We start from the raw sequence: 12,075 nt of genomic DNA, 5'->3' as shown, positions 1-12,075 counted from the left end.
TGATGATGATGATGATGATGATGATGATGATGATGATGATGATGATGATGATGATGATGATGATGATGATGATGATGATGATGATGATGATGATGATGAGAAAGTGATGAGGGAGAATCTTGCAGCCTTACCTGTAGTCGAACCTCTTGGCCTGAACCTTCTTCGCCATCTTTGATGCGTCCTGCAACTGTTGCTCCTCCTCAACTTTCGCTCCCTTCTTAGCAGCGTTCTCTTCCTTCTCTCCCAGCTTCTCTTGCACCTCCATCGCCTTCTTCTGGCGGTTCCTCCGACGTACAAGGACGCGAGCCAGCGCACAGGAGAAGCAGACGAGGATCGCGGCCCAGGCCAGCAGCCACTGCGCATAGAGGGGAAGGCTGATGAAGCAGCTCATGGTGCTGCCGGAGATGCGAGTGTAAGTCCTGCGGAAGAAGGGAAGGTCGAGGAGGGAGAGGTCGAGAAAGGAAGACTCCTTGACGTTCTTGTCTTGTTCGGGGATCATTTGATGAGCCAAGGAAGAGCACGAGCTGACTTTCACCTTCACGGCTATCGGCTGCGACACGTCCGGGCATGTGGAGGACAGCGGACCGCAGTATGTCTGCTGCTGCTGCTGCTGCTGCTGCTGCTGCTCCATCCCTTCGATGACGAGGAGGAAGGCATTGGTCCCCTCCAGCTCCAGAAAGGAGATGCGGGATACTGCAGAGGAGGAAGTGGTGGTGCTTGCGTTGAAGCGGACGCCCCTGCCAATCTTGCGAGACCCAGTCGGAGTCTGCTGACGGAGGTCGCCGAGGGAGGACAGGTTAACGGAGAAGGAAGAGGCGTACAGGTCCTCTTGCACTTGCTTGCTGTTGACCATGACTCCCTCAAGCAGAAGCTGCTCCACCACTAGAGGCTCCACGATGGTGATGTGAGAGGGAGAAAGGGAGGAGGAAGAGGAGGAGGAGGAGGAGGAGGAGGATGGGGAAGGAAATGACAAGTTATGCCCTTTCAACCTCATGTCGATGGCCTGTGGGCTGACGATGATGTACCCTGCTTCATCGATCATGTAGCATGCTACTTGAGGCCTGAAGCAAGGTGAGTCGTAGGGGAGGAAGTTGAGAGGGAGAGGAGTTTAATTCAACGGGAGAGGAGAGGAGAGGAGAGGAGAGGAGAGGAGAGGACGGGAGAGAAGAGGATGGGATGGGATGGGATAGGGTAGTAAGGGAAAGGAGGGGAGGAAGGGGGAGAGGATAGGAGAGGAGAGGAGAGGAGAGGATAGGTGAGGAGAGGAGAGGAGAGAGGGAGCGAGGGTATTTTCAAGACCTGTCTTTGCATCCCAACTTTCGGTCCTGAGAGGAAGACGTAGACTGGATAAATTGATCGACGAACGTATCATATGTCAGGTTGACTCCGATCACTCCGAACAGTCGTCCTGCTGCTGCATCGGCCGGCAAGAAAGTCGTCTTTGCATTCTTGGAGTGCTTGACGGTTGTTGTGACGGTGATGACAAGCCCCTGCCCGTTGAGGAAGAAAGAGGTCGGGTTTGACGCAGAGACAAGTCGAGGAGGAGCGACAACGAGCTTGTCGGCCAGCCTGACGGTATCGAGGTACCAGCCCTGAGTCGTTGGGTCCATGAAGTCGTCGAAGATTTGACCGGGAAAGATGAGCATGACGCCTTCTTCACATGCGAAGAATATTGACTGAATGTTGTCTTGTAAAGATGACGATGATTGAGATGATGATTGAGATGATGATTGAGATGATGATTGAGATGATGATTGAGATGATGATTGAGATGATGATGACGACGACAACGACGGAAACGACAAAATTGTCAAAGATTCCAACCAGAAATTAGCGATTCTGGAACTGACTCGGAGGCACCGCAAGGCTGTCCTCGTTACCCCACCTCCCAGAGTCGTCGGGTCAACCTTAGTCGCATCTTCCGTCTGCACATTAACAAGTTGCTGCATGCTGATGACTTGCGAGACCTTCCAGGGAGTCTGCAGGTACAGATGAGGCGAGTTGAAGCTGCGAGGAGCCAAGAAGAACGTGCTTGACGACGTTGCTACCCGCCGATCACTGTCGTAGTCCGGAAGGGACAGGCCTGATACGACATGTCATGTGGGCAGAGAATGCGCAAACTGACCGATGAGATCGAGTCGATGAAAGTTGAGAGAGTTCGGAGTCCAGCAGGAAGGAGGAGGGTATGAGAAATCCTGGAACACGAAGTCAGTGCAGCCAGAAATCCGAGCTTGTCAAAGGTTTCATCATGTCAAAGTTTTCATCATGTCAAAAGTTTTCATCATGTCAGGAAAAGGCTCACGGTGATCTTGTCGCATGTCGGAGGCGCTGCAAGAGTCTCGATGAGCATGAGACCGTCTTTGACGTCGATCTGAAGCAGCAAGATAGCAAGATATCACTCGATACAACTGATAGCAAAGTTGCCATGGCTTACGTACTGCCCTGGAATGACTGAGACAAGCGCAAAGTCCATAGATGGGATTCTGAATAGAATTATCATCATCATCATCATCATCATCATCATCATCATCTTCATCTTCATCAACAACACAATACCAACAACATCAACATCAACAACACCAACAACATCAACATCACTAACATCTTCAACAACAACATTGTCATCATCAATCCATGAATCAATCACAACGACAACGCTGAGCATCCTCCAACAGCAAGATAATTCTTGACCTCATCCAGAAGTAGCTCATGGTCTGATAGTTGTCTAAGATTTTATCCCCCACCTGTCAAGAGCACACACTTGTCAAATGAGATTTTGAAGACATCCTCCCATCCCCAGCTCTGCTCCACCTGAACCCATCGATGTCGCTGCATGCTCGCGAAGCCTTGAGGTTCCCTTAAGATTCGACGGTAAATGCCCGAAGAAATGAAGTTACTGCCTTCGAGATCAACCACGTTGTCGGCCTGATAGACGAGGAGTTGCAGGGAGTAAGAAGCAGGACAAGTGAAAAGAAGAAGCAGTAAAAATGAAACAATGACAAGGAGTGAAAATAACCATGAACAAAAGGAGTGCAAAAAGGAGGTTGGGCGTGGATATCAGAAGTAGAAGTGAAGAAGAAGAAGACGTGAAAAGCAGAAGAAAAAGTAGAGATGTGAAGTAGAAGTTTGAAGTAGCACGAAAGAAGTATTCACAACATGAGGAAAATGCAATGATCGGATCTCACCATGACGAATCTGCGTTCACTTGTGTTTGATGCTATCTTCGGGTAGAATCTCCCCCAGCTGTAAACAAATTCGCTCTTTGTTCTGCGCATTTCATAATATCACCTGTGAGACAACAGGCCCCCAGAGTTGCCTTTGAGGTACAGGATGAAGGATTCTGAAAATACAATCTGTCAGACGTGAACATTTTGAAGACAAGATGCTGCGCATTTGTGATGATATGTCGAAAGAGACAGATGGGGGGGTTTGACGAGTATTTCAGCTTAGACAGATATAGTTTCGAGATGTGACGCTGATTGGTAACACAAAGACGAACCAAAATAGAGATCGATGGAGGCCCGAGCTTGCAGGAAAGTTGAGATGACATCGTTGAGATCAACATCAATCGCCTGTCAGTGTCATTAGAGTGAATGACCGCAAGTACTTCCATCATGCAGAGTACTTACAACAACTCCTGTAAAACGTGCTGGTGTCAACCTGGTGTTGAAAACCGACTTGGCCACAGTGAGAAGTGGCCGGGGGATGTTGAAGGATCTTGAGCGAACAGGAAGGAAAGTCACAGCTGCTATGCTATCTGTCGTGTTGGCGGTCTGCGTCGTTGTGACAAACCTGATGGCAATTGTGTGTGAAGAGCAAAATTCTGACGAGCACAAGAGCGGGGGATACATGAGAACAGATGAAATGATGTGAGAATGTATGAGAAGATGGGATGGGATGAGGTGAGGTGAGGTGAGATGTGATGAGAGGCGATGAAAGGAAAAGAGGGAGGGGACGTGAGAGGAGAGAAGAGGAGAGAAGAGGAGAGGAGAGGAGAGGAGAGGAGGTAGAAGGTCGGAAGGAAGGAGTAGAGAACAATAAGGAAAGGCAAGCAAGTTCCTCCTCTTGTTCATCACCGAGTAAAATCTCGGATGAAGGAAGAGAAGACAACGAACATGTCTACAGTGCTTGTTGGAACATTCCACCTGCCAACCATGAAAGAAGTCACGTCAAGTCAGGTTGTCATTTCCAAAATCACCACATCCCATTTGACTTGCAGGACAGCTGCTCTAGCATCTGACATAGTAAGATCACTCGAGGCCAAGTCTGCACATCAAGTCTTTACATTGCCCTGATTGCCGACGGATAGTGTGATGAACAACAGCCCATTCACCGGGTGTGTCATATTTCGAGACTGCGAGCCTGGTAACTTTCACGGCAACTCTCGTTCTTATCAGGCACCTCCAGTTCTTGTTTGCAGGAAAACTCAAAATTGTTCAAGACGCCGTCGGAGATGAAGACAAGGTATTGAGGCCCTTGAGATCTTTCAGCTCCTTGTAACGGACACCAGGGAACAGACCTGACGACAAGTTCTTGTCTCGCGCATCCAGCAGCAGCTGACAAGTCTGCAGAGTATTGTTATTGGAGAAGAAACAGGTTCCCCTTCAGCAGCTCCTACAGTCTGAAGGACGTTGGGAACGTATGCCTGTCCAGAACTCAAAGTTGTTGATTCGAACCAAGAAGAGAGGGAGGATATCTTGAAAAATTGTCACCGTCAATGCTGAAGTTTACAGCAAATCACCATTTCCGGAGTCGCAATGACCATCGTCTCAGAAGCGCACGGTGGCTGAAGGACGAAACAGAGGTCATTGAGATGGGAAGGCAGAAAAGCACACAAGAGGAATGTGAGGCATGAAGATAAAAGTCGATCGTTCACCTGCTTTCCATCTTGAAGAATCATTCCAACAGTGTCAAGAGGTGTAACAAGGTAGTTCAAGATGTTCTTAACCGTTGCCCTCACTTGTGACCAGCTGGAGCTGTCGTAGTCCATTAGGTCGCAAACTGACTAATTTGCAGGACCTGTCGAGGGAGGGAGAGTTGTCGACTACAAGGAAGACGTCCTTGGGACGGGATGATGAGAACGAAAACCACAAGTCTCGTCTTGCGTCAAATATTTCCTGTCATCGTCACAGTCATATGTACAAGACCAGTTCGAAACCTCACCTGATTTGGCAGTCTGACAGGCTGCAGCATTGAGTTGAAATACGCAAGTGGAAACGTCCAAGATGACGCTGAAACCAGCAGACAGTCAGCAGGGCAAGTTCACAGATTTTTGCTTGCAGCGCTTTTGTATGATGATTATGATCAATGTGATGTGAAAGACACATGACAGCTTCTCAACAGATCAAATCAGAGAAAATAGAAGGAACTTAAATTAGGGTTACCAACACGAGATCAAGGAAAACCCGCGTTGCAACAATCATGAATCTTCACCCGGGTACGATGTAAAGACTCCCGACGTTGTTGAGAAATACCGGAAACCGACATGAAGGCTGGAGCTGTCATACTTCTGTTGCTCGAGGGTCAACCTTCAACTTTCGACCCTCTCCGCCTTCACGCACCCTCAACGTCGAGCACCATTCCCCCGAGGCTTTTGTCTCTTGCAATAACGCGTACTTGACGCCTTCAGTCAGATCTGGCTCCCACGTCAGTGCGAGCACGGGGAGAGAAATGGTCTTCACTCTCGTAGTAGGACGGAGGGTAGAACCCACAGGAAGAGAAGTCTACTGGAACGTCCTTGACAGAATTCAATCTCAGCAATCATAGAAACGCTTCTTCCTCTTTTTCACCTTTAGAAACCCGCTGGCATTTCCTTTCAACTGGAATATCCGAACAATCACCGGCATGATCGAAGTGACAAGTATGATTGATTACATTCCATGTAGCCCCGAAGCTCTGCAACGGCTGATTCTTGCTAACACTCGGCATATTGTCGATGTCTTTGGCCTGATGTCAAGAAAGATTTCAACCACCACAATCAGACTCCATCGCAATCGCAACACCATGCTGGCTACGATGCTCGCCGATTCCTTCAAGGGAGACGAGCTCCTATCGATCATGATCTTGGAGACATCTGATCAGCATCTCAGTCATCAGCTGCCGTCAACCCAGTTATACACTTACTGGTGCCGTTCACAAGGGTCCGTTCGTACATCACTGACCCTGCCTCCCTTGCTCAACTCCTCCCTGCCCTTCCTCCCCCTTCCACACGAACCAGAACTTGGAGTCGCCAACCCCTCCATCATCGACTGCATGTTCGGAGATCTCTGGGACAGGTTTGCTCCTGCAACCTGAGTTCACTTGCATGAACGATTCGGGGCGGACCCACCTCTTGCTACGCACAAGTCGAGGTCACCCCCTCCAGCAACTTCGCAGGAGAAGAAGGTCACCATCTTGCCCAAGTTCTGCGGATGATCATGAGCAGAAACTACGGCAGGGAGAGGCATGAACCTGTACGATGTTTCCCATATCCACTTCGTCATATGCTCCAACGGAGCACAGCGACCAAGAGAGCAGGAGCAGCACAGTCGAGACTCTGATGGTGCCGCTTGTCCTGGCAGGACGAGTGAAGTCCCTTCTCTTCATCCTAGTCTCAGCATCTCATTCCGAGCCTGCCATGTTGGTTTCGGTTTCGACGCAGCATTGAGACCAACCAGAAAAAGATCTACGGCTTGACAAGGCGATTTTACTCATCAAAGGTAAAAGCTAAGCTTATCAAGCTTGCCTCGGTGATGGATAGGAATATTCTGCAGAACACCACATGTAAATAGCGAAAAGTGGAAGAGGGAACCAAGCAGGGGAATGGCAGCACCGGGTGATGGAAGGGAGAAGCAAGAGATGGAAGGAAGGAAGAACGTGTAGCCCCACCGCCAAGCTGCCGACATGTCGGACAAGTGAGATCCTCTTGTCGCAATGTTGCTGTCCAAACTTAAGACTGTCAGGGAGGGAAGTTTGCTGTACAAGTACAGCAGCACAAGGTAATGCTTCCTCCTCTGGCTCCTCCAACTCTTATGCTGAAGTCTCGAACAGGAGGGACTTGTCTCACTCCCGCCATCTGAGAGTCTTCCAGGTTCTGATAGGAAAGGCCTGCTCTTGTGTTCTGATAGAGCGACAGCTGAAGTACTCCAAACATGGCCTGGCACTGACCTGGAAGCAGCCGTCATGGATCTCTCTGAGAAAGGAAAGGAAGGTCTACGTTCAGGACATGAGATCCATCTGCTTTGGAGCCCAGGAGGAGTCATCGAACCACCCAGGTCCTGCTCTTTCACCATCATCTCCTTTCCCGCTCCTTTCACCCTCTTCTATCCTCTTATTCTCCTCACTCGTCTCCCCCTGTCCTCTCCTCCTGTCCCCCTCCTCCCGTTCCATTATCCTCGCACCGTTCGTAAGCATTCAGTAGGCCACGGGACTGAGGACGAGGACCTGTGCATCTCAATCACCTACGACGACCAAAGCGGACCCGGCGTCTCGTCTCTATACCTCTGCGCCCAAGTACAATACGCTTCCTGTCTTCCGACTTTGACCCACCTTGATCAAATTTTCAGAATCATCAAGACTTTGACTTGTGGCGAGATAATCTGTCGTCTCTCAGATCTGCCAAGTATGTTTTCTTTTCTTTCATGGCTCCATTAAGACAACCCATGGCTCTTATTTCTTTTATGCAGCAGGAGACTGCAGTTCCATTCAGCTTATTCGCCGTATCCTACGTCTGGCGGCATGCCCTCCCGTCTGATGTTCGAGTCCTCGCATGCAACGATGCTGCAATGACAATCAACGAGCAGATCGGAGAAGAGCGCATTCACCGACAGCTTCAGCACCGCCATCATGGCGGCATCCGACAACGATATCAGCCACACGATGATGGTGTGATTGCTGTCTAGTTCATGTCAACATGGACTGACAAGCTTCTGATTGTGCACAGGACTCCACAAGTGAGCTCGCCTCCTTGGATGGAATGGAATCCGTCATGTCAGATCTGGAACGTGAAAAGCTGTTCCACAGGAAAGATCCGCAAGTCAGGTGGAAGAATGCAGCCAGATTGCAGGCGATTGTACGAGGGTACATGACGAGAAGGTAGAGATATACCTGCCTTCATCTTCTCCCCACCTTGCCACATGCGCCTTCTGATCCACTAACTCACCGTTCACGGCAGGTCATTCCTCAACCAGGGTGCAAAGGATTTCGTCGTCACTGCTGATTTGGGGTCGTTACAGACCGACATGGCAAGGAAAGGAGCTTGTCGTTGGGCATGGAAAACTGTTGGATGATTCGATGTTTGCAGGTCTTCCAGCAACCATTCTCAGCTCTCACTGTCAAGTGCGGTTGAGCAACTACCCGAAGATTCGAAAGCCCCTGAGTACACCATCAGAAACTCCGAGTGATACCGCACACAGCCAGTCTTATCTTCTATTGTGCTGAAGCTTGCTGACATCAGCTCCCTTCAAGCTCTGGAGCATTCTTTCAAGGAGAAGAGAGATCTCAGCCAGGTTATACCAAGTCTCCCTGGTCGCGAAGGGAAAGTTGACGAAGTTGATAGTACTTGCGAAGTTTCGCACAAGAAGAAGAGCAGAGAATATCGCAGCTAATGGTCCGGCTGATGGCCTTGAAACGACCTCACAAGAACGTCAACGTGAGAGATGTCGCTGTCTTGCTCGTTCTCACAGGACAGGGCAGGACCCTGATGTACATTTTGCCTTTGACTTGGACGAGCTGGAAAAGATTAGCCACGAGCTCGATGAGACAACAAAGATGATCAACGTCGTTGCAGAGGACCTTGGAAAGGTTTGACACCTCCCACGTCTTCACAACTTCTCTTCTGCATCTGACGACGATGAAATTCATCAGCTCTCCGAGGCGGTCATCGAGAACATTCAAGTGTGTCAAAAGGTCTGCCACGATCACTCGTGCGCTGACTTGCTGTGGATCTTTCTCACAGGAGAACAACAAGGAGCATGACGAGCTACTCAAGGTAGATCAGACTTGAAGTCTTGGCAATGATGGTCTCGTCAAACAGGAGTACGACGCGCGGAGAGTGGAGTGCGAGAGGAAGATCAGAAGATTGAGTCTGATTGTAAGAGATCAGTTGAAAAGTGCTCGAAGGACTTGACTGTCGGAGCTGCAGGTAAACAAGATGGGTCAGAATACTCAAGAATCCCTGAAGCAGATGAGTCGACTCGAAGAGAGTTTTGACAACTTGCCGGAACCAAGACCACCTTCAAGGGCGTGGCTGGTGAGGGAGCGAGACAGTTTGTGACGATGGACTTGATCTTCCTCTTCCCTCTTCTCTCCATCAAAACTCCGAATTGTCACTACCACTACCGCCACTACTTCCTCCCCCTGTTCTCCTTTTGCCTTGGGTTAATCATCGTACAGAATATCATTATGATACATGTGCAGGTCGTACTTCTCTCAGCGTTTGTGATGGTCCTTGCTATTCTAATACAGATCAACCTATTATGAGGAAAATCCCATAGGAATGCAGATTTCATGTTCTTTCAACCATAATTTTAAAGAATTCTGTGATGTTCTCAAATAATTTTACTATCATTTTAAGCTTACAACCATGTTTCCAATGTTGGTTTTAAAGGAGTTGAACTCACAACAGCATCTCTACGCGCGGCAAAGATTCCACGGCTCGAATGCTGCAAAGTTTGCGATCAGTGGCAGAGAGGGACGATGCGGAATGCGGAATCACAACAAGTGAACAATGGACAACATTATGTTGACCTTGGATCCAACAAGACATCTGGCGTTACATGACATGGGACAGTCTTCAAGCAGACAAGCTCGAACGGTTCTTGACCTGCCATGGCGTCAGGAGATTCAAGGAAAGAATGAATAGTCAGGACAGAGGTACCTCCAACTGCAAGGGAGACTGTATGAGCGGGAGAGTTGCGCTCTGTCGATCTGCACCAAGAGTGACTAGAAACAAAGAAACAAGTCGGAGGGCCTCACTGTGAGACACTGGGAGGATTCACTATCAAGAACTTCCACTGATCACCGTCATCGCCGACTCTCGACAAATCTTCTCGTTTGTCACCAAGTCACCCGAAGACACAACTGAGTCTTCTCGATCAAACCTGCTGTTATCGATTGCGTCGGCCACTCGTGCTGCAAATTTTCAACCTGCAAACGTTGTCAGAGAGTTGCAGTGAAAAAATGAATCCGCTTGCCTCGGTGAATTCGAAGTTGTCCAGTCCAACACCTGTGAAGCATCAATTCCCTTCCACTCCAAAGCTCCTCCTCTATTACTCCCCCACTCTCTCTCCCACCTCTCTTCCTCTGCCTCCACCTCCTCCTCACCCGAGATTCCCAGTCCTCTCGCTTTGACATATGCTTCTTTCAGCGTCCACAAGCGTGAGAAGACCAGCTGCTGCCTGTCAGGATGAATCTAGGCAATCGTGTTTGAGCGCAAGGACGGGAGCAAACATACATGGCAAACCTTTTTGAGCTCTTCAAATTCAGCTTCAGAGAAGAATCTCTCAGCAATGGACAAGATCCTCCTGGTCCAGCATTGACGTTAGCAGGTCGCACCTCTCAAGGCTCTCCTGACCTCTTGGTGGAGATGAGCTCAGAATCTACTCCGACGTCTCTACCGATTGAGACGGCGCAGCAGACCATTCCTGAGCAGTGCCTGATCGCTTCGATCACTCGAGATACATGACAGGACTATGAAGATCACGAGAGGTTGAAACGAAGACTCTTGAACTGCTCAGGAATCTTTGCAAGGTGTCAGAAGCCACCTATGGTCTCAAGTGAGAACTTTACCCTTCGAGCTTTCAGGTTGTCGAAGTCTATCTCAGGCTTCCTGCATGTTCCTCCGTTTACTTCATATCTTCTTCAAGGAGCATATCATTTGAGTTACCCGTGCTCGTTCATGATAAAATTCCATTCTTGTGGTTTGACATCACTGCAGTACCTGACGAGGAGAACAAAGGAAAAACAGCATCATCTTGATCAGTCTTTCACCATGTCAATATCACACCTCGATAAAGTCGTTCTTAGAAGTGCTCGTGCCAGCAAGAACGAATAAGCCTGTACCAACTCTTATGAATGGCCGTGCATGGTGTCCTAGCTCATACCTGCTCCATCGCCTTGGCTGTTTGCATGCTTCGGAGGTATCTTGCGGATTCCTCAGGGCTCAGTAGAGACCTTTGATATTGTGAGACGAGCAGAGCAATACTCTTCCTGATACCTCAAAACTGCTTCGTGCTCCTCCCCAATCTTGCGAACCTCGTCGGTACCAACCATCCACAGGTGGACGATGTTGCTATCGAGACTTGATGCTGCTTGCAACAAACGTGCTTGTGGACTTGATAGGCTTGTTTCCATGCCGTGAGGAAACTGTAAGGGGAGCGAGCACCGAACGACACTGTTCATGACCCCACGTGACCTCTCGTGCAAGCAAGCCAACTGACAACATCGGAGTTTGCTGGCAGTCAAGTGGAAGCTCCTGAAGGAGGAACTTGGCGAGAAGAGACCCCCGATGAGAAGCATAAAGAGCTTTGAGCTTGTTGTCATCGAACGAGCAGAACGTGGCTCAAGGCTTCAACGTGCAACAAGACAAGAGCACGAACTCAGTTGTTACATTACAAGAACCTGCTCCAAGTCAAAGACTGTTATCAGATATCTGCTTCCTTAGAGAGCGATTTCCATCAAAACTAACATTACGTTCCTCCTTACTCGTATTGATCACTGCAGTGCTTTCTTCTGTCCCTTCAGATTTCCTAGTATTTTGTTCTCCTTGCTCCTAATCTCCACGCCTATCCAATCCCTTTGCTTCCCTTCCCTTCCCTTTGCTTTCCATCCCTTCCCTTCCAAACCCATCCCTTTACTTCCCATCTCTTCCCTGCGTCTCTTCTTCACGACGGTCCCTGCAAGGGTCTCACCTGCCCCGCTCATCGCCCTCGTAGGCCCTCCACCTTCATCCTCGTTCTGTCGCCATGGGCAGGGGGCCGATATATCTGTGCCGGTGGTTTGTCAGGTCATCCAGTAGGTAGGGGTAATATTCAGGCAGGGATGGCCCGGCAGGAGTCCGCTGGCCCTGCCCGGCCAGGCTCAGGCGTACCGTACCGC

At 49.4% G+C, this 12,075-nt stretch overlaps 3 protein-coding genes across 3 annotated transcripts in view; 1 reads left to right on the top strand and 2 right to left on the bottom strand.

Moving 5' to 3' along the window:
• The window catches only part of GUITHDRAFT_103551 (hypothetical protein), a gene marked incomplete at both ends in the record, with an annotated part of 7,785 nt that extends 1,200 nt beyond the window's left edge, over positions 1 to 6,585 (bottom strand). Inside the window, 28 exons of the mRNA XM_005837892.1 lie at positions 132 to 1,061; positions 1,300 to 1,676; positions 1,881 to 2,083; positions 2,126 to 2,195; positions 2,303 to 2,371; positions 2,435 to 2,657; positions 3,289 to 3,340; positions 3,500 to 3,572; positions 3,675 to 3,792; positions 4,077 to 4,145; positions 4,199 to 4,236; positions 4,402 to 4,475; positions 4,520 to 4,565; positions 4,619 to 4,696; positions 4,742 to 4,786; positions 4,877 to 4,976; positions 5,020 to 5,117; positions 5,164 to 5,231; positions 5,434 to 5,509; positions 5,562 to 5,635; positions 5,682 to 5,736; positions 5,790 to 5,819; positions 5,875 to 5,946; positions 6,003 to 6,073; positions 6,124 to 6,162; positions 6,215 to 6,283; positions 6,329 to 6,404; positions 6,451 to 6,585. Coding sequence (XP_005837949.1) covers positions 132 to 1,061; positions 1,300 to 1,676; positions 1,881 to 2,083; positions 2,126 to 2,195; positions 2,303 to 2,371; positions 2,435 to 2,657; positions 3,289 to 3,340; positions 3,500 to 3,572; positions 3,675 to 3,792; positions 4,077 to 4,145; positions 4,199 to 4,236; positions 4,402 to 4,475; positions 4,520 to 4,565; positions 4,619 to 4,696; positions 4,742 to 4,786; positions 4,877 to 4,976; positions 5,020 to 5,117; positions 5,164 to 5,231; positions 5,434 to 5,509; positions 5,562 to 5,635; positions 5,682 to 5,736; positions 5,790 to 5,819; positions 5,875 to 5,946; positions 6,003 to 6,073; positions 6,124 to 6,162; positions 6,215 to 6,283; positions 6,329 to 6,404; positions 6,451 to 6,585 — 3,428 coding nt within the window. The remainder of the gene's footprint in view (positions 1 to 131; positions 1,062 to 1,299; positions 1,677 to 1,880; positions 2,084 to 2,125; positions 2,196 to 2,302; positions 2,372 to 2,434; positions 2,658 to 3,288; positions 3,341 to 3,499; positions 3,573 to 3,674; positions 3,793 to 4,076; positions 4,146 to 4,198; positions 4,237 to 4,401; positions 4,476 to 4,519; positions 4,566 to 4,618; positions 4,697 to 4,741; positions 4,787 to 4,876; positions 4,977 to 5,019; positions 5,118 to 5,163; positions 5,232 to 5,433; positions 5,510 to 5,561; positions 5,636 to 5,681; positions 5,737 to 5,789; positions 5,820 to 5,874; positions 5,947 to 6,002; positions 6,074 to 6,123; positions 6,163 to 6,214; positions 6,284 to 6,328; positions 6,405 to 6,450) is intronic.
• A 297-nt stretch (positions 6,586 to 6,882) lies between these two features.
• GUITHDRAFT_161760 (hypothetical protein) lies at positions 6,883 to 9,512 on the top strand (the record flags this gene model as incomplete). Its single annotated transcript, XM_005837891.1, has 17 exons — positions 6,883 to 6,893; positions 6,942 to 6,977; positions 7,030 to 7,253; positions 7,397 to 7,491; positions 7,545 to 7,600; positions 7,782 to 7,863; positions 7,922 to 8,073; positions 8,153 to 8,203; positions 8,282 to 8,377; positions 8,435 to 8,486; positions 8,537 to 8,629; positions 8,674 to 8,781; positions 8,845 to 8,874; positions 8,936 to 8,968; positions 9,014 to 9,070; positions 9,122 to 9,229; positions 9,397 to 9,512. The coding sequence occupies 17 exons, from the start codon at positions 6,883 to 6,885 to the stop codon at positions 9,457 to 9,459; spliced, it is 1,347 nt and encodes a 448-aa protein (XP_005837948.1). The 3' UTR covers positions 9,460 to 9,512.
• A 204-nt stretch (positions 9,513 to 9,716) lies between these two features.
• GUITHDRAFT_103549 (hypothetical protein) lies at positions 9,717 to 11,250 on the bottom strand (the record flags this gene model as incomplete). The annotated part of the gene is made up of 14 exons (XM_005837890.1): positions 9,717 to 9,802; positions 9,857 to 9,906; positions 9,955 to 9,992; positions 10,040 to 10,079; positions 10,126 to 10,204; positions 10,303 to 10,390; positions 10,442 to 10,502; positions 10,553 to 10,633; positions 10,682 to 10,719; positions 10,768 to 10,807; positions 10,865 to 10,918; positions 10,985 to 11,034; positions 11,082 to 11,151; positions 11,195 to 11,250. The coding sequence occupies 14 exons, from the start codon at positions 11,248 to 11,250 to the stop codon at positions 9,717 to 9,719; spliced, it is 831 nt and encodes a 276-aa protein (XP_005837947.1).
• Positions 11,251 to 12,075: the final 825 nt, after the last annotated feature.

The sequence above is a fragment of the Guillardia theta genome (genome assembly GCF_000315625.1).
Source record: "Guillardia theta CCMP2712 unplaced genomic scaffold GUITHscaffold_13, whole genome shotgun sequence".
Classification (NCBI taxonomy): Eukaryota; class Cryptophyceae; order Pyrenomonadales; family Geminigeraceae; genus Guillardia; species Guillardia theta.
This window is presented reverse-complemented; position numbering and strand designations above follow the sequence as displayed.